General features: G+C 37.9%; 1 protein-coding gene across 3 annotated transcripts in view; it reads right to left on the bottom strand.

Moving 5' to 3' along the window:
* Positions 1–260: 260 nt before the first annotated feature.
* pxk (PX domain containing serine/threonine kinase) overlaps positions 261–25,968 on the bottom strand; it is a 63,764-nt gene continuing 38,056 nt past the window's right edge. The window contains exons 13-19 of one of the 3 annotated variants that reach the window (XR_012102141.1): positions 21,142–21,190; positions 18,977–19,054; positions 14,484–14,570; positions 13,887–13,965; positions 11,737–11,793; positions 4,282–4,368; positions 829–960 (exon numbers count right to left, since the gene is read on the bottom strand). Coding sequence is in view for 2 of the 3 variants with exons in the window: in XM_073072277.1 (XP_072928378.1) it covers positions 770–960; positions 11,737–11,793; positions 13,887–13,965; positions 14,484–14,570; positions 18,977–19,054; positions 21,142–21,190 (541 nt within the window). In the remaining variant the exon portion in view is untranslated. Of the gene's footprint in view, positions 961–4,281; positions 4,369–11,736; positions 11,794–13,886; positions 13,966–14,483; positions 14,571–18,976; positions 19,055–21,141; positions 21,191–25,968 lie in introns of all 3 variants that reach the window. The other 2 variants (XM_073072277.1, XM_073072278.1) reach the window with 2 other exon arrangements.

Genomic DNA, 25,968 nt, shown 5'->3' with positions numbered 1-25,968 from the left:
CATTTTTTAACTGCATTGCATTTGTGGTTTCTAAATGACAAACTGAACCTGAAACTGCCTTTGGGTAATACTTTATTTTTAAAATAATGGATCCATATAGGAAGGCTTAGTTTTTTCTGTCAGTGGGCCTCAGCTAAGAAATGAAAGCTGACGTATTTCCATTATGTGACCTTGCTATTCAGCTTTATCTGAGCCTCAAACTGTTTGTTTACAAAGGTGCTCTAAATTACATTTTCAAAACAGACACCTGAGAATGGTGATTGCCAAGACAATTATTTTAATAAAATATTAAATGAATATCTAGTCATTGTTTACAAGAAATTTGTACATATACTATGAAAATTTTCTGCATAGAAATGGCTGTTTCTTTGTTTATACAGTAAATCAAATCTTTAAAGTGCACTTCAGAAAATCCAAGGTTAGAGTACAGTCAAACTACAGCAATTTCTTAAGATACATTATTGCAAATTAGATTGCTGCCATTTTTGTATTATCTCAATGTTAAATTATTGCAGATCACTGGCTCCACAGTTAAGTCCACACTACGTGCTTAATGAGAGTACCCTTTAGAAACATAACTATGACCACAAGGGGGTGAAGTATGCCCATAAGGAAAACACATTGGCTGCAATATACTGTAGATTCATTATAAGCAGATGCTTTTAAAAAGGAATGATTGTCCTGTACATTAGTTCAAAACTCTTGTCCCAAATACACAGCTGGCATATTTTATCCTGCCAACTTCGGTTTAGTATTCAAATACGATGTATTATTTGATTATGGGGATGCTGCGATCACATATAGTTGTAGGCTTCAAGTGACCCTTTTTAAAGTTTTGAATTGAGTTGAGTAAGGCTCCTCTGCCTGTACCATTGGCAGCAGGAATGGATTCAGATGCAAGTTTGATTTCAGGCTTTTGAGTCGGGGGAAGAGGTGGTGGTGGAGGGACTGAAGAAACTCCTGCAGGTATGAAAAAAAAATTAAGTAAATTCTCAAGTTGAAGATTTGATCATGAGCCAGCATCTGTAAAGAAATTAAGTTAGCACTGTATTTCTTCACCATTAATAAAACACTGAAAAGTCAGTTTTTCTTTTGCAGATGCTTTCTCGAGTACTATACTTTGCTTATTATGAAACTCCACAAACTTACCCCTTTTCCTTTAAGCACAAGTAGTTAAAATAGAGAGCAACCTATCAGCTGAGTTGAAGTGTTTCTACACACAAAATGATATTTCAATAGATTTTCCTTCTGCTCAATGAATAGTGTGCATATTAGTAATTAAACTTCATTACCACCAACTTAAGGCTATCTGATGGGCATTCATCATTGTATTAAGTATCATTTTCCTCTCACTGTTATTCGATTTTGGTTTGTGTTAATTTCATGTAATTTACAATAATGTAGATGAAAACAAAGCACCTAAGGGATATTAATAACCATTGTCTTCAAAAAAAAATTCTTTAAAAGCCAATTTTACTTTTGATATATGGACCTCATTCAAAAATTAGTTGCTTAAATTAATTGCAGTAGGACGAGAACTTGAATAATTAAATTGTGTAGCAGGTTGCTCCTCTGATAATTACTTTGAAAACTGTTAACACAAGAAAATGAAAGGTAATTTGTGAAACCTGGGTCATTTTGTTCTTTGTTGTCTTCTCAAAATTTGTTTTATATTACTTATAATTGGTCTACACGGAAGTTTCAAATGGACACAAACATAGTTGAAGAAAGTCTGCAAGTATATGCGATTTTTGCCAGCTGTTAAAAGGAACTGCAGTATGATATACACTTTAAAGCCCAAAATAATCCTGTTATTAACAAAACAGGCAAAATACTAATGTACATAAACATACAATCACTAAATGGCAACAGATTTAATCACAGCCTGAACAAGGTATATAAGAAATTACACCACCTTCACAAAGATCCTTTTTAGATTAAGACTGGATGGAATTTTCCTATTCCTTTATCTATCAAATGCAACAACTTCTAAGAGCTAAGTCTGAGTGATTACTTAGTCTCATTTTAGTTATTTCCATTACTTTAAACTTATAACTATTAGATTATTTTATACAGCTCTTTTTCAGTCTGCTCCCACTACTAAAGTTATTGGAATATCTCTTGCTAAATCAAAAAGGAAAATTTACAGTATTAAGTTCTACTTACAGTAGAATTAATCAAACCTTTAGAAATATTGAACAGGTTATCAAAATCAGAAATAATGTGCTATATAGTTTGAATTTAAATAGAAACCCATACTTCCAGTAATTAATGACATCAGAGGTTGCTTTTAATCTAAAATAGGTTATCAACTTATTCATAAGAGTTGTTAGTACAAGGTTTGGAAAGTTGAACCTTTAAATATGAAAACAGTAAAGAGTATTTTGGAATGCAATCCAGAATAAGAGGAAAGAGATTAAAAACTTGGATGAATCTCTTGTGAAAAGTGACAAAGTAACATTCCACAAGCATTCCATTCCTTTGCCATAAATCCTCATAATTGATCAGCTTAATCCAACAGCTGTGTAGAATATTAAGACATACAAATTAGTAAAATATCTGAGGCCTTAATATAAAATAAACAAATAAAAACATACCTAAAAAAAAAACAAAATAGTGTTTTTTAACGATGGAACCATCTTCATCCTATGAGCATCACATTCTACCATGTAAGCAAAATCTTAGAAGTTTGAACCAAATCTTCAAACTTCCAATCAAATTCGTCATTGGGGAAGATGCAAAGACTTCTACCCATCTAGAGCAACAAAAAACTTGGGAAGGCACTTGACCAAAATTTACCTGAAATCTACAAGCAAACGTTGTGTGAAACTATCAGGTTTTATTGGCAATGCATGTTAGTAATACAACAAATTTACACCTCCTATAACTTTCTCTCCAGCTGACAATCAACCATCTAACATCACATTTCCTCCTCTGCAAGAGAATTTTTCTATTGATCCATACCCTAATCTATTTTACATATCCTTTATTCCACTATACAACTCTTCCAAATTTGCAATGACCACAGATGCATTTCAAGTTCTTCAATGTATTCACCAGACCCAACTCTTTAAACCTAATTTCCTCTTACACTTCCTTTTCTGACCAATATGACTTACTTAGTAGATGTATGGCATTTCCTCCTTAAGTACAATGAGGACTATATTAACATGTATGAGAACACATACCTATCACCTATCCGAATTACTGAGGGGCAATAAATCCCTATCACCATCTCAGCCTTCCTCTATCCTTGTGTCAACTCAAACATCCCCACAGTCTGTTTTTTCCACCCCTGCAAAACAACTGTTTTCTATCGTCCCAATTCCAGATATCCAACTCTTCTAAAAGTCAACTTTTCATATAGGGCACATCTTTCGAGACTCTTCCTTTCCTCTTCCACTTCAGTGCCACAATGTCACCGAAATCTGTCCTGTGCCCTTCACAGCTGCAAAAATACTTACAAGTAATTTACAGACTTCTTTGAAACGCATAGTACCTTTGGGCCTTTATTCACTGAACAACTGTCGTTATTGGATTTGCTTAACCACTTCCTTGCCTCAGTTTTCCAAAACTAAATACTTAACAGAGAGCTATCTAATAATAGGCCTACTTCAATGAGCCAATTCACAATAGTTTAGATTCACATCACTCCAGATTGACTGCATTGCATCTTCAACCTCCTTGTTCACCACCAAATCCACTTCACTCCAGGATCATACAGAAATTAATCCCAAGCTTCTTTTCTCCACAGCTTCCACAACTGTCATTCTTACATTTTTTTAAAACTCCATCTATATAATCTTATCAAAACTAAAAACCCCCTCAAATACTTTTAACATTATAGCCTTTACCTTATCATTGGTCTGTTGCCCATCTTGGCCACACAATTTGCAATTCCTTCATCTAATTCCTGCTAAGGCTTCGCTTTCATACACAAAAGATCTGGTTACCTTGGCAAGGTTCCTTTTGCAAGATTTTTATTTCTTTTAAATAACAGACAGCGCATGTACCCTTATGCATTGTGTTGAAGCCACTGTATAAATTGCTTGTTTTTGGTATTTGCTGTACAAGCTCAAAGAACTGCTACACAGAAAGGTGAACTTGTCAGCGAAGACAATCTCAGCGTGAGTCACTGCATTCCCAAGAGTGGAATAACAGGAAAAATAACAGACATTAAAGGAACCCAGTAAGCAGGATTCAGTGACAAATACATAAATCTGTTTAAAATAGATTCTACCCCATCCAAAGTGATTGTGATGCAACAACAAACTGATTCACCTTGATGACTGTGACCTCTTTCAGCAACCTTTAAGTTTTTAGGGTGGTCTACATTACCCCAAAGTCAGGCTCAAAATGGTGTGTGCTCTACAGCAAAGACAGCATAGAAAGAAAGAAGCAGTAAGTCATTACCATGAATTAAACCTGGACATTATAACATGCAAACAATGATATTCAGACAACTGATGGGTTACCAAAGAGAACTAAGTTACATATGTATTACATAAAGGGGTCATACAGTTCTGTGCAAGTTTCTTGTGTTCCTTCCCAACTAATTTTACCTCTTAAGAACATCAACATCTAGAAGTGCAACCCCAGTCAGTCACACTAAACACCACTTACATAACTACTGACTTTTCTGTTCTGAGCAGAATGTGCAGCCAATGTATGGCACAAGATTAATTTGGCACATACTGTATGTTCTCAAAGAGAATCACTGGTGAGAAAATTACCATTTCATTCAATAATATTTCCTCAGAACCATCCTTATTAAGAAATCAGGCAATGATAAAACATTCTCCTTCCACAGATACTGTATGACTGCTTAATGTTTTCCTCAGAAACCTACCTTTCCCAAATGACCATATATAGCACTTTATAACTATGAACTAATCATAAAAATAAATTTTACTCTGCTAGTAATTATCATTGATAACTTCAAACTACTTGACTTTAGTATGGAACAACAGGACAAAATAAGTATGTTTCCATGGTATTTTCATCTCCCAGTCTAGTAAAAGATACTAGTTTTGCTCCTTTAAATAGAACTGTCAGGGGATAAGTGCACACATTCCCATTTGTCCATCTTTAAGTGGTAATTTACAGAAGTGGAGGCTACTGCAGTAACTGAGACAAGAAATGGATTATTAACCCCACTGACTTGGTGGGTAAATCCACAATATGTTATACTACGGAACAAACCTGGACAGCTCCATATGAAAGCACTTTCCTCAACAATATCATTTCACTAATAGATAGGACATTGAAGTCATCCTCCTCTTCTATGTCTGGCCCATGGATAGTGTCCTGCTGTTGATAGGCACCGTTTTTTATTTGGCACAGGCCACAATGTACGATTAGGTGATACTGCCTCAGCTCTAAAATGGTCACTGTTTGACAGACTTTTAGCATGTATTATTACTTTCTTAAGAGAGACTGCCAAAACAGTCACACATACAATGCAGGAACAGCCACTAACTAATATTGTGCTACAACACTACTATAACCCCACTCTTTTGGAATACCATTAATAGCCAAAAATATCCTCACTTCCCATCTTAAAATAAAACGTACCCTAACATCTCAATTATTACCCAAATTATAATCTTTTTTAAAAATGAAGCTTCTACTTTTGCTGTAATCCAAAATAAAAAAGGATAACCCAGTCAGCAAGGTTTTCTGATTGTGTAATCATCGAATTTGTAACCCCCATTCATGGCATAAACCAGATCGGAAGGTTGAAAAAGTTTTATAGACCACTTCCATCAAGCAGCTGGTATATAAGAGTTCAAAAAATAGTAATATTGATAATATGACTGGAATGAAATAAGGTAATTTGCTCCACTGACAACCTAACTGATGACCTAAGAAAAATACATCGGTATTAATTAGAAAACAAATTAGTTTTTTATTTCTTAATGCTTGAAGTTGCCGATTCCTGGCACACCAGTGATAAATTATTCATTAGAAAGGAAAAAACAATTAGAAACAAGAACATGTAAAGGAAATCATTACATTGTTTAAAATTTGCTATGGTCAGATTTTTGAAACTTGTTTTACAGAAAACATTATGCCATTTAGGGTTACACGAAGACAGATCTTCTGCCATTTAAGAATGAAAGACGAAAAAACAATGAAGTTCAACAAGACATCAACAAAGCAGGGACTATACCGCTGCTTTTACACTGATAGTACCCGAGATACTTAACTGCAAGTAACCTAGTATTCCTGAATGGTAGGCAGTATAAACTATAGATGCTTGGAAAATCTTCCGAAAAACAATAATAAATTATTAGCAATGAAGAACCAGATTTTCAACATAATGTGATTGACTAGTGCTACATAACAATACGTCAGTATACAAGTTAACACTATATGCTAGTACAGCACATTCTGCAACTGAAGTTGTGCCGTTCAGTGGACAAAGATATTAGAACAACTTATTTGTTCTTGGCTATTATACACAATTATTTTGAATCTTTAATGCATAAACTAGGGTTTTTTAAAGATAACTATCAAATAAGACCATTAGTCATAGGAGCAGAATCAAGCATTTTGCCTATTGAATCTGCTCCACCTTTCCATCATGGCTAATTTATTAACCCTCTCAACCTCGCTCTCCAGCTTTTTCCTGTAACCTTTAATGCCTATCAAAGTCCGCTTTAAATATACCCAATGACTTGACCTCCACAGCCATTTGTAGCAATGAATTCCATTGATTTACTCCCCTCTAGCTGAAGAAATTCCTCCTCATCTCTGTTCTTAATGCACGTCTGTCTTCTGGTACTAGACTCCCTCCACTACAGAAAATATCCTCACCACAACCACTCTATGTCTTTCAATATTCAATGATTCCACCCCATTCTTCTAAACTCCAGTGAGTACAGGCCTAGGGTCATCAAATGCTCCTCACCTGTTAGCCCTTCATTAATGGAATCATTCTCATGAACCTCCTCCAGACCCTCTCTAATGTCGTCTTAGATAAGGGGCCCAATACTCCCAAGTGTGGTCTGACCAATGATTTATAAAACCTCAGCTTACACCATTGCTTTTATATTTTAATCCTCTTGAAATGAATGCTAACATTGCATTTGCCTTCCTTACCACAGACTCAACCTGCAAGTTAACATTTAGGGAATCACGCACAAGGATACTCCCAAATCCGTTTGCACTTTGATTTTTAATTTTTCTCCCCATTTAGAAAACATTCTATGCCTTTATTCCTCCTACCAAAGTGCATAATCATACACTCCCCTAAATTATATTCCATCTGGCATTTTTCCATTCTCCAAATCTGTTCAAGTCCTTCCACAAACTACCTGCTTCCTCAACACTACCTGCCCCTCTACCTACCTTTGTATCATTTGCAAGCTTAGCCACAAAGCCATCAATTTTGTCATTCAAATCATTGACATATAACATGAAAAGAAGCAGTCCCAACACCAACTCCTGCGGAACACCACTAGTCACTAGCAGCCAACCAGAACAGACCCCCTTTATTCCCATTCTTTGCCATCTGCCAGTCAGCCTAATCATTTATCCATGCTGGTATCGGGCAAAGGAGAGATGATTACATAACTAATACTTGGTGAAAAGAATGGGTTTTAAGGAGGAGCAAAAAAAATGGGAGTATGGTGCCATTGAATAGGACAAAAGTATGAACAATCTGGTACAAGAGTAACAGAAGTGGCATTAATAACAATGGTGACGAGAAGCAATCCACAATCTCTCCACTCTTAAACTTAATAGATACGGAACATGTTCAACTGGAAATGGAAAGTAATATGCGAGCACAGAAGTAATGAGAGGGTAAGGAAGGACATTCAACATTAAAGCAATGTATCATCAGAACACACGAAGGTGACCTAATGTCTTCAAATGATGTCTTAAGGGCAGAATGCCTGTAAGAGATTGGTTCAAAATTAGATCCTTGGAAAATTTTTAAACTAAGTGATAGAATTAATTTGAACATCCAGACTAGACATTTTTTGAAACTGAGTGAATGCAAAATATTATAACTAAGCAAAAGTAGCCCATTGAGATATCACAGGATCAGAATTTCAGAATGGCCATGGTACTGGATGCTGCCATTTAGCCTCACGAAAGAGCAATCCAATTAGCATCAACATCTTCTCCCTCCAGAACCTGGAATACTTTTTCTTAATAGTTATTTATCCAATCTTTTGGAGTGTTAGAATTGAATTTCCCTCCTTTACTGTCCTAGACATGCATTCCATATTCTATCACTTTTGGTTAACTCACCAATCCTTTGCTAGTTCCATGCCCCCTAATTCTTAACTTTTCCATTCATGGAGACAATTTCACTCTTTCTACCTGTCCACATGATTTGACACGTCCCTTTGCGAGCTCCCCAGGATCTCCTTTGGTCTAAGGAGTACAACCTGAGTTTCTTCACTATATCCACATAAATATTCCCAATTCCTGGAAGTATTTCAGTAAATCTCTTCAGCATTTTTTCCAACATCTTTCCAAATGACCATGCCCAGAAATACACACAAGAGTGTACTTGTGTCGGAGCCTGTTTACTAAAGGCTTTTGATTTCCTTGCTTTGGTACCCTGTTTCCAGAAGCCACTGAATTCTTTTACTTGTAGAAACAAACTACTTCACCAACCTCCCCTGCTGTTTCAACTAATGCACTTATATCTTTCTAAAACTTTGCCTTCCACTTTATGGTAAAGCCTCTGTTAAAATTGCTGTTTGCCCAGTCCATTAAAACATCTATATTTCTGTCCATTATTATGCTTCAGATGATTCAATATGCCTCCATCAGCAAATCTGGAAATTGTGCCATACTGAACCAAGTCCAAATCATTAACATTTACATTAAGCGGTCCTAAAAAAGAATCGATCCCTGGCAGAATTCACAGCATACTATTCTTGAATCCAAAAATCCTTTCACTATCACTAGATTTTTTCCTTAGTCAACTTTCCATCCATACTGCTAAGTCTCATTTATTCCATATCCTTTATCCTTGACATCGCTCAAATGTTTCTTCTTAACTGCCCGACGCAGTGCTTGGTCTTGTCGAAGACTACAGAATGACAACAGTGCAAGGGTGGTCAGTGCAACACACTGAAGTCTTCAAAGGAAAAGATGCTTAAGAAGAACTACAGTTGCACTGCCCAAAAATACCTGTATGAAAGTCAGCAGATATTAACTCTCTGCCTTTTCTAATAGCTTGCAGTTTAATAGAATTGAAGTCATAAGTGCCTTTTTAAAAATTCATGCATGAAATAACCTAATAAGCAGGTGTAACCGTGCAGATTGTAATATAATAGACTCTGAAGTGATTATGAAGAATATGCAAGGGTTTAGAGAATCAAAAAATCAAGGAAGAATCTACCTCATGATAAATCAACTTTACATTAATTAACTGTCTGCATGGCAGAAGATCCAAAGATAGAGGAAGCTGTGCAGACATTGCTGCTGGTTTCCTGCTAGTAGTACTGTGTTAATACATTCCTAACACATGCCTACTTCATCTCAATACAAATGCCTACTTCAATGATAAACTGTAAGATTATGTAAGGATGGATTTTGCAACACAGGTCGAGAATCTACAACTGTTAGTTACTAACAGGGACTCTTCAACCTAGAAAAGTATGAAGTGATTAACTTTGGAAGGTCGAATTTGAAGGCAGAATATAGGGTTAATGGCAGGACTCTTAACCATGTGGAGGTACACAGGAATCTAGGGATTCACATCCATAGAACCCTCAAAGTTGCAGCTTAAGATGATAGGTTTGTACGGTATATGCCCCTCATTAGTCAGGAGATTGAGTTCAAGAGCCATGAGGTAATTGCAGCTCTGTAAAACCCCAGTTAGACTCCACGTGTGTTCAGGTCATTATAGGAAAGTTATGCAAGTTTTAGAGAGCATGCAGAGGAGATTTACTAGGATGCTGCTTGGACTAGGGAACATGTCTTATGAGAGTAGGTTGCAGGAGCTAGGGCTTTACTCTTTGGAGTGGAGAAAAAGAGATGACTTGATAGAGATGTATAAGAGGCAGAGATTGAGTAGCACATGGATGACAGAAAAATAGAGGACTATGTAGGAGGAAAGGATTAGATTGCTCTTGAAGTAGGTGAAAAGGTCGGCAAACATTGCGAGTCGAAAAGCCTATACTGTGCTGTAATGTTCTACATTCTATACAAATACAGTAGTAATACACAGAAGCTATCACTTTAGAACATTTTTAAAAATTGCTAAAATTCAAACCCTGAAATTACAGTATGCTGAATTTCTTTTGTTAATTTTCATGGTTTGAACAGAAAAGTTAGTATTTATTACCCATCTCTCTAACTGCGCTTCAGGGAGTGGTGGTGAGCTTCCATCTTGATCCAGCAATCTTTCAGTGCTCGAGGGCAGAGAATGGCATAATTTAGACCACATAATGCCGAGGGACTCGTAACATACTTTTATGCACCCCCCACATTTGGGTTTGAGGGTATTATTGGACTAACCAGGGCAAGTAACTGTAGTGCTTTTTGTAGACAGTACATATTGTAGCCACTATGCGTCAATGATGGAGGGAATCAGTGTTTAAGATTGCTGATGGGATACTAATCTGGATGGACAGATAACAGAAGGGTTGCAAGGAAAGGATTCATGTCCAGTTCATACATCCATAATAGGCCAGGTTGTGTTTCATTGTAGAGTTCCACAATTACTCCGGCTGTTCTCTGCTTCTTCAATGAGACAGTGAAGTATAGAAGTCAGATGCCAGAACATCTGACCTCTCAGACTTTTCTTATGACCTAATATAAGAACAGCAATTGGGTTAAGTTTAGGATTAGGTTTGGACTATATCAGTTCTGTCAAACATTTAAACCGTGTCTAGACTGTACTTTGCCTGGTTTTGTGTCATATTTCTGAAAATCAATAGACTGATCAAGGTAAATCTTTCTAACAATGTCACATCAGAGACATTTCAGGGACCAGAGTTCCAGATTATAACTATCCTTCAAGTTAGGAAGTACATTTGTTGATTTCATTCATAAATGATCTACAGCGCCTCATTACTTGAATCCACTTGAGGAAATGGTTTCCTTCATTACTCATAATTAGATGATTCTAAATGCTTTGATTAGATCAACCCTCAGATCTTTTCAACTGTTTTTGCAACCTATCCTCATAATTTAATACTTTCTATCCTGATATCATTCTGGTAAATTTAGGCTGAATCAAACTTGCCACATTCTGAATTAAAGCAATGAAGAGCAAGACAGTCACAGAAAGAGAAAGATCAGGGAGGGTGGCAGAGACAATGAACAGGAGGAGAGAGATGCACATGTCGAGTCCAGTTCCTGACCTGAGCTTGCAGAGCACCCAGCAACACAATCATCTGCTAGCAAGAGTGGGCACACTCAGGGGCTGATCAAAAACTTGATTTCTTTTTAGTCCTTCAACAATATCAACACTTAACATTTAGAGAAAAAAACTGAATTGCTTCAATTACATTACTTTAGCTATAGGATTCAATTCAACTGTTCAATTATAATAAATATAGAATTATGAACATAGCAAAAAGCAACACAAGTAGCACAGCAAATTTATCAAGTTTCATGGATGGAAATTTAATTACTGTTTTTAAATCTTAAAAATTCATTACATTCTAAAATAAGACAGATTGATGTTCAATATAAGGTTTTCTTGTTAAACACCATTCAAAATGACTACTTTTTATCATATTAAGAAACACCTTTACCTACCAGTTGATGGAGGAGTTGGTGAAGACGGTGATGTTAAAGGAGAACTAGCACCAGAGCCTGAAGGGAAGATTATAGTTAAATCAATACACAGCTTTCTGTGCAGTTTACACAGAACATTGCTAAATTTTGATCAACAACAAATTAACAAAACTTAAAAAGGATCTACCAAAAGGAGTTGCCATTTAAATTTTATTTACATTTCAGATGAATACTTCCACCATGCACATCCAACACCCCCACCCCTACCATATCCACACAGACTTGTTTAAAAGTCAATTTTGTCTGATAAGAACTAATTCTTTATTGGACTTGGTTGCATTGTCAACTCCTAAGATTGTACAAGGCTTTATTTGCTACAGGTCATACAGATAAAATACTTTAAACTGTTAATTGTAACATCCATTATAATGAAATAGGCTGACAAAACTTTTTTATTCATTACCAATAACAAATAGAACAAAGACTTTCTTGAACTGCGCTGTTATGCTACTCAGATGATTTCCTTTAGATTTTTCCTATTCCACATGCTATCATGTGCAGACAGCACATTTACAGTATATGCAATATACAAAATATGAAACTGAAGATTCCTGATTTCAAGCCCAAGGAGCTTTTTGCTTATCTGTTCAACTCCTCACCTTCCACAAAAATATTTATAAGCCACAGAATAATAGACCTTGGGCAAGAATAACGTAAGATACACCAAATTTCGGTTACCGCTGAAATTGGTAGGGAGGCTGATTCAATTCTCCTCCAATGTTGCAACATCCTACAGACAGGAAGGGGAGTGAACCAACTGGCCACAGTGATATGTCTCCTTCCATGAATGGCTGTGAAGGTAGTGGATTTCATTTTTCTGTTTTATCAGATCCAAATTTTATTGACAAATGCTTTTTGAAGTTGAATGGACATTTCAATCAGTAGTCAGAGACACTGTAAGCATTTTGAATTACATAAGCAAGGTTCCTTACCTGAAAGACAAAGGTGGACTAAATGAGCTTCCCTAGCTGTTCTGGCTGGATTTGATCACTTCCATTGCTGTATGGCTTCTATATTGGTCTAGAAGCCATTAGGACCACACTGTCGCAATCATTGTCAGGAATTAAGGCTTAAAACAGCACTATAAGGAAAGTTTGGATTGTCTAAACTTTGTGAATTCCACCATTGCACAAGAATTCCTTAAGTTTATTTTTTTTTTTTAATTTAGTGATACAGTGCAGAGCAGACCCTGCCAAATCCTTTGAGTCATGCTGCCCCTGACAAACCCTAACCTAACCACAGGACAATTTATAATGACCAATTAACCTACCCGTTACATCTTTGGACTACGAGAGGAAACCTGAGGACCTGGAGAAAACTTTCAGATACCATGGGTCGTACATGTAGGGACTTCTTACAGAAAGGCCCTGGAATTGAACTCGGAACTCCGAACACCCCACAAGGTGCGACAGTGTCGCGCTAACTGTGACAACGGAAGTGTTACAACAATGTACATACAGACTGTGGGTGAATGCACAATGAACTCATATTAATGGAATAGAATTAAGAACAATCTGGTAGGCTGCTAACTCTGTTATAACTGATTCAGGACTGCCCAAAATTAGAAAGTGTTCAATTGACATACACTGCTATCTTTCCAGTGGTACTTCAGAAAAAAAGTTTCCATATAAAAAAAGTTGAATAATTTAAATCTCATTTCATAGTCCTCTACTTTTTAATACTGTTCCATTTAGCTGAACTGTTGAATTACACCATCTGATTTAATATTGCTCATGCACATCAGCATTTCACATAATTTACACAATATGATAGAGAATTCCATGATCTATTCAATACCAGAGATCAACTGAAGGAAAGCACAATCTCATCACTCACAGGATACTGATTCAGTTTTTGATCATTAAGAATTCTTTGTATTGAGTAGCCTTAGTGCCAAAATCCTGTCAATGTGGGTTGAAAATAAACTATTTTGTACGTGATATGTGTCTTTAAGACAACAGTCAGTAGTCCTGCTTGGAGATTATTCATAGGGACAAAAAATACTAATTGAAAGATTTTCAGCTATGCTATTACTGCAACTAATTCCTGAACACAAATATTTTCAAACAAGCTTAATATTGAACATAATTTCAACATCAAAAAATACCTACCAGAATTTGCATTGTTTGAGTTGTTGCTTTTAGCTGAGTTATCCACTTCATTCTCAGTTACAGACAGCTTTGACTTCTGCTTTCAAAAAATGACTTGTATATTTAAAAAGAATGTGAAATATACAGTACAGCTATTCAATATTTCATCCATGCAACTATTGATGCAGCAAACTCCACTGTACCGTGCAATCCTCATTAAAAATGGCCATGCAATAAATAATAAGAAAATGAACTACAGATAGCTGCAAATTAATTCAGAAAGCCAAATCACAAGAAAAATAAGATAACTAAACCTCAGCTGAAGCAATTTTTTGTTACCTTGGCTTGCTACAATAGAAGATAGAATAGAACATTATTAGGGAAAAGAATCTTTAGCTTTATTACAACAATTTAGATAATGGAACTTTTTTCTAAAAGAAACATGTACATTAATACAGTTTTCCATTGAAATCGATGCCATATTTTTGTCATTTTAAAAAAAGTGAAGCAAAGACTCTAAATCTTATCTCAAGGCATCTAGTTTAAAAGCTGGTAATGTCAAAAAATACAAGTTCATATAAATGGCACAGCATTCAATATTTCTTGAAATTAATCTACCTTTCTAGCCAAGATCTTCCTCTTCTTCTTCTCTTCCTCCGATCCATGGTGAGACTGTGCTTTTGCGAGCCTTTTATGCCGATGAATCTTTAGGAACGAAAGCAAATGTGAATTTTTTGTTTGAAATCTTTCTGAGCAGGAAGAATTTCTCTCGTAAGTTTTATGTGGGGCTTCTGTTGCTCTAACAGTAAAAAGCAAACGTGAAATTAACACTTTCAATGGAGGATAGGGTGATTTTAGCCTCCTCTAATCTGCTTCAATAGTGGCAGCCAAGGTGATCAACGTGGTTTGTCTTAACCCCTTATTTCACCTTCTACACTTCAACTTGAATTTTTCAAAGAATGGCTTATGTACTCAAAATGGATCACACTCAATCCAAACTGAGCAAAACAAGTTAGGGTCTAAAGATGCACAGCTTTAGACACAGCTACAAAGGCCAACTCTTCATAATGCACATATCAAACTGTGCAGTTGATCAGCTATTTCTAAAAAGACCCAACACTCAGATATGCTGATGAAATCTACCAAGGAGAGTTTAAACTGAAGAGTTTTTCAACATGCAAGCTATTGCGCTCAAAAAGAAACTTACACAATAAACAAAAGATATCTTCCTTTTCACTTCAAACACTATTTTACTACTTCCCTAAAATCAATTACAAGTTAGGATAAGATGCTAACAAGCCATTTCTCTTGAATTTAGGTAGAGGAGTTGTTGAAAGGCAAATACCAAAACTGATTCATGCCCTCAACTCAACAATGTGTACTTTAAGCATTAATGTGCAGGACCAAAAGCCTCTGACTAATGTTCCCCTTCCTTCTCCGAGGCTACAATTTCAAGCACATTGGTCCCTGGCTGAGCCACAAAGATCTCTGTTTTTCATACACACAAGATGCTGGAGGGACTCAGCAGGCCAGGCAGCATCTATGGAAAAGAATGAACAGCTGACTTTTCGGGCCGAGACCCTTCATCAGGACTGAAAAAAAGTGAGAAGTCATAGTAAGGTTGGGGGAGGGGAGGAAATCGTACAAGGCAGTAGGTGATAGGTGAAACTTGGGGGGGGGGGAACAAAGTAAAGAGCTGGGAAGTTGATTGGTAAAAGAGATAAAGGGTTGGAGAGGGGGAATCTTACAGGAAAGGATATAAGGCCATGGAGGAAAGGGAAGGGGAAAAGCAACAAAGGGAAGTGATGGGCAAGTAAGGAGATAAGATGAGAGGGGGAAATGGGAATGGTGAAGGGGGAGGAAGAGGTTAATTACTGGAAGTTTGAGAACTCAATGTTCATGTTATTATGTTGAAGGCTCTTCCCAACCTGTCACTTGTAAACAAAAATGCTATTCCCTTCTCTCAATTCCTCCATCTCCGCCGCATCTACTCCAAGGATGAGGTTTTTCATTCCAGAACTAATGATATGTCCTCCTGCTTCAAAGAAAGGGGCTTCCTTTCCTCCACCATCAATGCTGCCCTCACCCGCATCTCTTCCATTTCACACACGTCTGCCCTCACCCCATCTGTAATAGAGTTCCTCTTGTCCTCACCTACCACAGGTGCTCCGCAAGCAGGACATAATTCTCCATAACTTCCGGCACCTTCAATGGAATCCCACCACCAAGCACATCTTCTGCACCACCCCACCCAATTTTCTGCTTTACTCATTGATCACTCATGACTCCCTTGCCCATTCATCCCTCCCCACTGATCTCCCTCCTGGTGCCTATCCTTGCAAGAGGATCAAGTGCCACGCCTACCTCACTACCACTGAGGGCCCCAAAAAGTCCTTCCAGGTGAGGCGACACTTCACCTGAGAGTCTGTTGGGGTCATTTACTATATCCGATGTTCCCAAAGTGGCCTCCTGTATGTCAGTGAGGCCCGACGTAGATTGGGAGACCACTTCACCAAGCATTTACTCTCCATCTGCAAGAGAGAGCGGGATCTCCCGTTGGCTACCCACTTCAATTCTATTTCCCACTCCTACTCAGACATTTCAGTCCATGGTTTCTTCTAATGCCACAATGAGGCCACACTCAGGTTGCAGCACCTTATATATCTTCAACCTGATGGCATGATTTCTCAAATGTCCACTAACTGTCACCCCCTCCCCCACCATTCCCCATTCCCATTTCCCTCTCTCACCTTATCTCCTTACCTGCCCATCACCTCCCTCTGGTGTTCCTCCCCCTTTCCTTTCTTCCATGGTCTTCTACCCTCTCCTCTTTCTCCATCTCTTTCACCAATCAACTTCCCAGCTCTTTACTTCACCCCTCCTGCTCTCCTAGTTTCAACTATCACCTACAACCTTGCACTTCTTCCTCTCCCCCCTCCCTCCACCTTCTTACTCTGGCTTCTCATCTCTTTTTTCCAATCCTGCCGAAGGGTCTCGGCTCAAAACATCGACCGTTTACTCTTTTCCACAGATACTGCCTGGCCTACTGAGTTCCTCCAGCATTTTGTCCAGCATCTGCAGATTTTCTCGCCTGTGATTCTCTATTTATTTGCTTGTTGGATACGTGCCGGGTCGTACAATACAGGCGATCATGGTCTTTCCATGACCATGATTGCTTTTGTCAAATTTTTCTACAGATGTGGTTTGCCATTGCTTTCTCCTGGGCAGTGTCTTTGCAAAACAGTGACCGCAGCCATCATCAATACACTTCAGAGATTGTCTGCCTGGTGAGAGTGGTCACATAACCAGGGTTTGTGATATGCACCAGCTGCTCATATGATCATCCACCACCTGCTCCCAATGCTTCACATGACCCTGATCGGGGTCTAAGTGGGTGCTACACCTTGCCTGGGGTGACCTGCAGCCTAGCGGAGGGAAGGAGCACTTTACACCTCCTTTGGTAGAGATGTATCTATACCACCACCCCGTCTGCAAATATTCTATTTCTAGTAATGATTACAAATGCATACATGGAAAGTTGAAGGATATGAAACTAGCATAATAACCTACTATTTCATTTACTGACACTATTTTTGTACATACTAATATATTACTTATTATCTGCCAAATATTCCTGGCAAAAGGTCTGACACAACAAATATCACTGTCCAAAAGTTCAGCTAAACTCTTACTTAGCTACTTGGAACATGGCAAAGATATGGCAAGAACATGTCAATGTAGAAGTGTAAAAATATCACCACACTTCCACTAATGATTCACTTCAGGTTTAAAGTTTCATGTGCCATTGCAATCTACCGTACTTTGTAGCAGAAAGTGAAGCATTTGCTTCCAGTATTTTGTCTTGTTTCCCTCCCTCTCCTTCCCCCATTCATCTAGACAGACAGACATACTTTATTGATCCCGAGGGAAATCGAGTTTCGTTACAGTCACACCAACCAAGAATAGTGTAGAAATATAGCAATATAAAACCATAAATAATTAAATAATAATAGGTGAATTATGCCAAGTGGAAATAAGTCCAGGACCAGCCTATTGGCTCAGGGTGTCTGACACTCCGAAGGAGGAGTTGTAAAGTTTGATGGCCACAGGCAGGAATGACTTCCTATGACGCTCAGTGTTGCATCTCGGTGGAATGAGTCTCTGGCTGAATGTACTCCTGTGCCTAACCAGTACATTATGGAGTGGATGGGAGACATTATCCAAGATGGCATGCAACTTGGACAGCATCCTCTTTTCAGACACCACCATCAGAGAGTCCAGTTCCAACCCCACAACATCACTGACCTTACAAATGAGTTTGTTGATTCTGTTGGTGTCTGCTACCCTCAGCTTGCTGCCCCAGCACACAACAGTAAACATGATAGCACAGGCCACCACAGGACTAGACTCGTAGAACATCCTCAGCATCGTCCGGCAGATGTTAAAAGACCTCATTCTCCTCAGGAAGTAGAGATGGCTCTGACCCTTCTTGTAGACAGCCTCAGTGTTCTTTCACCAGTCCAGTTTATTGTCAATTCTTATCCCCAGGTATCTGTAATCTTCCACTATGTCCACACTGACCCCTTGGATGGAAACAGGGGTCACCGGTGCCTTAGCCCTCCTCAGGTCCACCACCAACTCCTTAGTCTTTTTCACATTAAACTGCAGATGATTCTGCTCACACCATGTGACAAAGTTTCCCACCGTAGCCCTGTACTCAGCCTCATCTCCCTTGCTGATGCATCCAACTATGGCAGAGTCATCAGAAAATTTCTGGAGATGGCAAGACTCTGTGCAGTAGTTGAAGTCCGAGGTGTAGATGGTGAAGAGAAAGGGAGACAGGACAGTCCCCTAGTAACTCTTTATCACTTCCCTTAGATAATGTGCACCATAACACAAACATTCCTTTTGTGCTCTGCAATCCTTCAACTCAACTTTTATTTCTCACCTTTCCTGTTTTCATGAAGGACCAATGACCCGAAATATTAACTCTGCTTCTCTCTTTCTCCATGTATGCCACCTGACCTTCTGAGTATTTCCACACATTTTTGTTTCAGATTTCATGCATCTGCATTATTTTGCTGTTCAAAGTAAGGATTTATTTAACTCACTGCTTTCTGTTCTTCAGTCAGTCTTTTTTCCATGCACTCTTTTGCTGCTTTTAAAGCTTCTTTCAACTTACTAGGTATCTGTCAAATAAAGACAATAGATATGAGGAATTTCTAGGCAATACACACACTTCATTTGCCTACAAGCAGGGGAACAGAATTCAATAATGCAGCCTCTCAAACTTATGTTTTATCTGCATCTCAAATCCACTTACCAACTTTTAGTCCAAGTCTCTTTACATTCTTAGCCAACAAAAAAAATATCAAACACAAAATTCCAATTAATTTATCATCCACAATCTCTGGTAGACTTTTTGGAAAGATGAAGTACTTCCAAATAGCCCAGATCCAGTTTTAAAATTAGATACATCTGTCCAGTTGAATATAATTTTAAATATCCCAATCAGATCACTTATTGAAGAGAAAACAAGTCCACTTCCCCTTGCAATTTAAATTTAGACCTTTTATCCTTGGCTTTATTCTCAGTGGATTGTGAAAGTTACTTTGAACCTTAATATTTCTTTCTGAATAACTAAGTATTTGATTTCTGGCTGTTTCCTATTAAATTGCAGCTAGTTCCAGTTAAGTTTTACAGAAAGAAGCATTAATAGTTTTATATTGTTATTTTGCAGAATATTTATGCATTTAGTTACACAATTTCAGATGAAAAACTGTGGTACATAGACATAAGACACTGGAGTAGTATTCCAGGCACACTAATTAGCTCTTGCACCTACATGCTGTAAATTAAGGTACTCTGAAGAATGCAAAAATAATTTTCAATGTATTTATACTTCTTCACGTCCAGTAATTTTCCTGGCATTAATACACTAGACCACTGGTTTTTCTGATCAGCTAAGAGTTCCAGCTTGTTATGTTTTTGTTTGGATTTTCATTCAGCTTCTTCAGATTTTGTTTTCAATGAATTGATCATGACTTTATTTTTTGAGGTAATTTTTAAAAAGCCGGCATAGAGAACAGAGGAGAACAGCTGGATATTGTATGCTTGGATTTCCGGAAGGCGCTGGATACAAGACTTATTCATAAGGATGCACGGAATTGTATTAGCATTGGTGAAGATAGGTTAACCAATAGAAGCAGAGAGTTCGGATAAATAACTGCTTCCCGTTGCCAATCGGTGATAAGCTGACAGTCACAATAAACATTAACAATTTGGAAGAAGGGGCAAAGTATCTAAGTTTGCTGATGGCACTAAATTGAGTAGAAAAGCAAACTGTGCAGAGGATGTGGAGAAGGTGCAGAGAGTTATAGATATATTAAATGAGTGGGCAAGAGCCTGGCAGATAGAGTACAATGTGAGCAAAATATGAATTGCTGAAGTTGGTTTAAAGATGAAACAGGTTATCAAGGCAGCAAAGGGAATCTGGCCTTCACTACTAGAAGGATTGAAGTGCAAGGAGGTTATCCTGCAAATGTGCAGGGTTCGGATGAGGCTGCATCTGGAGTACTGAGTGCCATTCTGCTCTCCTTTACCACAAGAACAATATACTGGCTTTGGAGGCTGTGCAGAGCAGGATCACAGGGTTCATTACAGACAAGAGGGGATGAGCCTATGAGGAGATCGAGGCACCTGGAACTATACTCACTGGAACTCCAAAGAGAGGAATTCTTATACAGTAGGAACATATAAAATTATGAAAAAGAGAAATAATTCCAGTGGTAGATGAGAATAGAAGTAAGGAACATGGCTTTATGCTTTAGATGAATAGATTCAGGATAGAAATAAAGCCAACAGGAAACATACGAGAAATTTTTTTTTTAAACCCAAAATATAACTACCACCAGGAGCAGTTGAGATCAACAGCACAGATGTATCAAAGATCAAGCCAGGTGTCAAGATAGATACAAGGATATGTTGATAGTGTGAAATGGAATAAATAGGAGATAGAGGAATATAAAATGGCAAGACAGAACAATTCCGCAAAGTGGACTGGACTTACTGTAACTAGTCTAAAGCAAATGGAAAACAACTTGGTTTCTAAGGGTCAGCACTTGGATACGTTTTAAATTATTCTAAAAATGTTGTCACTAACAATATTACATTAAATTATTGTACTCAACAATGACAAAGTTTCTTCTTTTGAACTTTGCACAATTATTTTTCTCCCCTATGCTCTGAAGCATTCATCTCTAAGGAGCAGCTTTACCTTAAACTGGGGCTTCTCAGAATTAAGAAGCACAACATCGATAAACAATCTAAAAAAAAAGCAGAGTCAACAAAATCAAGGTTATTAAACTAGTAATTTATAATTTTTATTAGGATGATTTAAACCATTTGTTCATTAATTTGCTATTATACAACATGTAGTATCAAAGAGTAAAGCAATAATACAAGATTAAAAATATGAAAAGATAGCATTGCTAAAAATTAAAAATCAGCCCTTGAGATTTTATCATAAATTTCAGAAAAAAAACTCAAATGAGATGAAGCTCACCAATCTCTGTAGTTCCTTAGGAAGCTAATGAAATTTGCATGTCACTATTGATCCTTACTAATTTTTAGCGATACACCACTGAAAGCATCCCAGCTGGATGCATAACAGCTTTGTAAGAGCCATGTATCTGATTTTTTATCTGTATCGTGTTTTATGATGTGTGTTTAATAATAAATAGTTAGTCACATGGGTTGGAGCATGGTAGAAACAAAGAGTTTAGTTTGGTATTCGTGCTTTGTCCTCAGACCAGTTTGGTTTGAGTAGAGTTAGACAGTGGGCCATGGGTGATATCTTTTTTGTTGATCACTTAAAATTGCTTAAATTCACTTTAATATTAATGTTCTTGAATAAATTTAAGAACATTGGGTTTAAGTACATTTAATACACTCAGACATATCACTATTATTGTATCATATCAATAGTTTTAGTTTCATTAGTTTTTTTTATTGTTTCATAATTGTTTTTCTAGTTTCTTAATAAAGAATCAAATGTATTCTTCGACTTTGGAACTTTATTATTGGATGGATAGTGTGTCATATAGTATTAACCCCGCACTTAGTGTCTAAAGGGTTTAGTTTGTTCATGTAACCACTATAAGCTTGGTATGGCAACTGCTCTGCACGTGACTACTAGAAACTGCAGAGAGTTGTAGACACATGTCGGCACATCACATAAGCTAGCCTCCTCTCTATTGGCTCTGTTTACACTTTTCACTGCCTCACTAAAGCAGCCAGCACCCACCCCAGACATTCTCTCTTCTTCCCTCCTCCATCAGACAGAAGATACAAAAGCCTGAAAGTATGCACCACCAAGCTGAAGGACAGCTTCTGTCCAGCTATTATAAGACTATTAAATTGTTCCCTAGTACAAGAAGATAAAACCCTTGACCTCACAATCTACTCCATTACAATCTTGTATCTTATTGTTTATCTGAGCAGCACTTTCTCTGCAGCTGTTGCACTTTATTCTGCATTCTTATTGTTCTCCCTTGTTCTGCTGCAATGAACTGTGTAATGATTGATCTGTATGAACAGTATGCAAGACAAGCTTTTCACTGTATCTTGGTACATGTGACGATAATAAACCAATTTCAATTCTTCAACGCCTATGCAGTAACATTTGCTCAGTCAGTCAGCTGCTATGGATAAGATTAACAAGAGATGACTGATACCAATTTTACAACAACCCTTGATTTCATAACCTTTCCTAAAAATTTTAAAAACATATGAATAAGCCAATTAACTCATTCAAGCCAATTCCTAGCTGATCTATAACAAAACTCAATATGCCTGCAGCTCTTCATTTCCCAACAGATTTGATTAACAAAAATCTATTTCTTCAGAATTAAAATTAATTGACCCCTCATCACCTACTGACTATGGAATAAAGTGCCTAATAATTACAACCTATTTTATAAAGGCATCCATCCAAACTTTACCCTAAAAAATCCTGGCTCCGACTTATAGACCATGTCCCAAGGCCCTAGACTTCCTCATTCAATGAAAATAGTTCCCCTCTATCCTGTCAATTACCCCACATAGTTCATCTAACTTATTCCATTTAACCATTCATTATAATTGCTGAAAACCAATTCTTAAGGGGTGACCCCTAAGGCATTATTTTTTATTTAAGTAGGCTAGGATTCCTTAGTCTTTTTCCATATTTTGGTACCCGTCCATCATATTTAACAATGTAGATAACCAATCAATTTGAATCTTCCCAATATCAGTTTTTCCACCATTTACTTTCACCGTTCTTTCCTTTCGGTACTATAATGGAAAACTTCATGCTTGCCTACATTATATCCTATAGACCAGTTTTATCATTGAACTGGAAATAAAGAATATCTATATTTGCAGTTTAATGATTCCAGCTAATGTTCACAATGCCATTGCATTTTACTTAAAAATTCATTATCTAATTAGTAAAAACACATTAAACAGCTGCAGTTTCAATACAGATCCTTATGAAAGACTTCCCAGTCACATTGTGCCAAATTGAACATCTGTCCATTATCTCATGTGTTGCTTGTGACTGTGCCTGCTTCATAACCCAATTTCCTTTTAAGTAATCCATGAACTTTAAATTTCACCAATAGAATCTTATTAGGAACACTCAGGAACATTTTCCAAAAGTCATTAATTGGACACCATGTCAGTCAGCTCTTTCAAACATACTCTGATTAGGTTCTCGCAATTATGATTCACCATCAATATAACTGTTCAGTCACTCAAAAGACAGCAAACTAAATATTCAAGCAACACACACAAAATGCTGGTGGAACACAGCAGACCAGGCAGCATCTATAAGGAGATGCACTGTCGACGTTTCGGGCTGAGACCCTAACAGGACTAAATGAAAGGAAAGATGGTAAGAAATTTGAAAGTAGGAGGGGGAGGGGGAAATACGAAATGATAGAAGACCGGAGGGGGTGGGGTAAAGCTGAGAGCCGGAAAGGTGATTGGCAAAAGTGATACAGAGCTGGAGAAGGGTAAGGATCATGAGACGGGAGGCCTAGGGAGAAAGAAGAGGAGCACCAGAGGTAGATGGAGAACAGGGAGAGGGAGAGGTAGATGGAGAACAGGGAGGGGGAGGGGGAGGGGGAGAGGAATAAATAAAAAGAGGGGGGAAACTAAATATATCAGGGATGGGGCAAGAAGGGGAGGAGGAGCATGAACGGAAGTTAGAGAAGTCAACGTTCATGCCATCAGGTTGGAGGCTACCCAGCCGGTATATAAGGTGTTGCTCCTCCAACCTGTGTGTGAGTGAGATGAAGCCACACACAGGTTGGAGGAACAACACCTTATATACCGGCTGGGTAGCCTCCAACCTGATGGCATGAACGTTGACTTCTCTAATTTCCGTTAATGCCCCTCCTCTCCTCCTTGCCCCATCCCTGATATATTTAGTTTTCCCCACCCTCTATTTATTTTCTCTCTCTTTCTGCCCATCACTCTGCCTGTTCTCCATCTCCCTCTGGTGCTCCCCTCCCCCTTTCTTTCTCCCTAAGGCCTCCCGTCCCATGATCCCTTCCCTTCTCCAGCTCTGTATCCCTTTTGCCAATCACCTTTCCGGCTCTCAGCTTCACCCCACCCCCTCCAGTCTTCTCCTATCATTTCACATTTTCCCCTCCCCCTCCTACTTTCAAATCTCTTACTATCTTTCCTTTCAGTTAGTCCTGATGAAGGGTCTCAGCCCGAAACGACGACAGCGCTTCTCCCTACAGATGCTGCCTGGCCTGCTATGTTCCACCAACATTTTGTGTGCATTGCTTGAATATCCTCGTGTTTGCTTTTGAAACTAAATATTCCTTTACAATGGTAAAGACGTAGTGAAAGAAAGCTTGATGGCAGTATAACCTACTATCCTTTTATTCCTAAAGTAGATGGTTACACATTGGTCTATGGAGAAGCTAATGAGAATTTCAGTGACACACCAATTATTCAGCATCCCGGTATTATGATTCCCTAACCTTCAAGGGCTAAGTAACACAATTCTATTAAGGATATAGCCCAGAGAGTCATGCTTATTAGAACAGACCTTATTAGATATCAACTGATACAAAAACATACCTTTGGTCCTCTTTATCACAGCTGATACTGAATAACAGGTAGGCTACAGAACTAGAGAGAAGTTGGTGAAGAGGAAAGGAAGAGGAAGAACAGGTTGGACACATGAGCAAGAGCCCAAATGAAGTAGCTGAGGGTAAAGAACAAATAAGACGACTAAGCTGCAAGACTCAAGCAGACCAGATAGAACTGTCCCCCTGAAAAGAGAAGCTGACTTTAACACATCCATGTAGGGTCTGTTTCTTGGTGAATGACCTATGCTATACATGGGACTGGAAAGCAAAAAGCAAGTGGCACAAACAATTTTAAAATAAACATTGCCCACTTTTTATGCCTGGTGGTGTCTCTGCATACAGCATTTGTATTCTAATTTGTAGAAGTGCATGATTATTACAAACTCTTCAAATTCCTCCCTTCAAATGTGTGCTCTTATTTCAAATTTCCTCACAAAAATGTATGTTAAGCTTAAACTTGAATCGTTTAAGAAGTCTTTTATGGACTGATCACCTTCCAAAGAAAATTACTTCACACAGCAAAAAGTGGAGTGTAAAAATCATGAGGGGACCCAGAAGGGCAGGGAATCATAATACCAGGGCACTGCATAACTTGTGTGACATGAAACATTGTACATGCATGGCCAAGACAACAATTAACAAAGCAATAACAACAGATGAAGCTGAAAAGCTCAGAGAGAGGCAGTACTAACGGAACAAGGAACAGTCAACGTGTTTTTCTTTCCTCAGGGACACTGCCTTCCCTGTTGAGCTTTGAACACTTTCTATTTTGTTTCAGATTTCCAACATCAGCAGTTTTTTTTTATTTTCAATGAATAGGGGGTTTTAACCTGTATACTTTTTGGTTTGTTGACAGTACTTCAAGTGCTATTACAGGAGGGAGTAGTAGTAGGTTGTAAGGATTTAAGTTATTCTAGGGTTTTAAGAAGTTATTATCAGTAGCAGAGTAATTAATG

The sequence above is a fragment of the Hemitrygon akajei genome, chromosome 19, assembly GCF_048418815.1.
Source record: "Hemitrygon akajei chromosome 19, sHemAka1.3, whole genome shotgun sequence".
Taxonomy (NCBI): Eukaryota; Metazoa; Chordata; class Chondrichthyes; order Myliobatiformes; family Dasyatidae; genus Hemitrygon; species Hemitrygon akajei.
The sequence above is the reverse complement of the archived record's forward strand: the minus strand, read 5'-3'. Positions and strand labels throughout refer to the sequence as shown.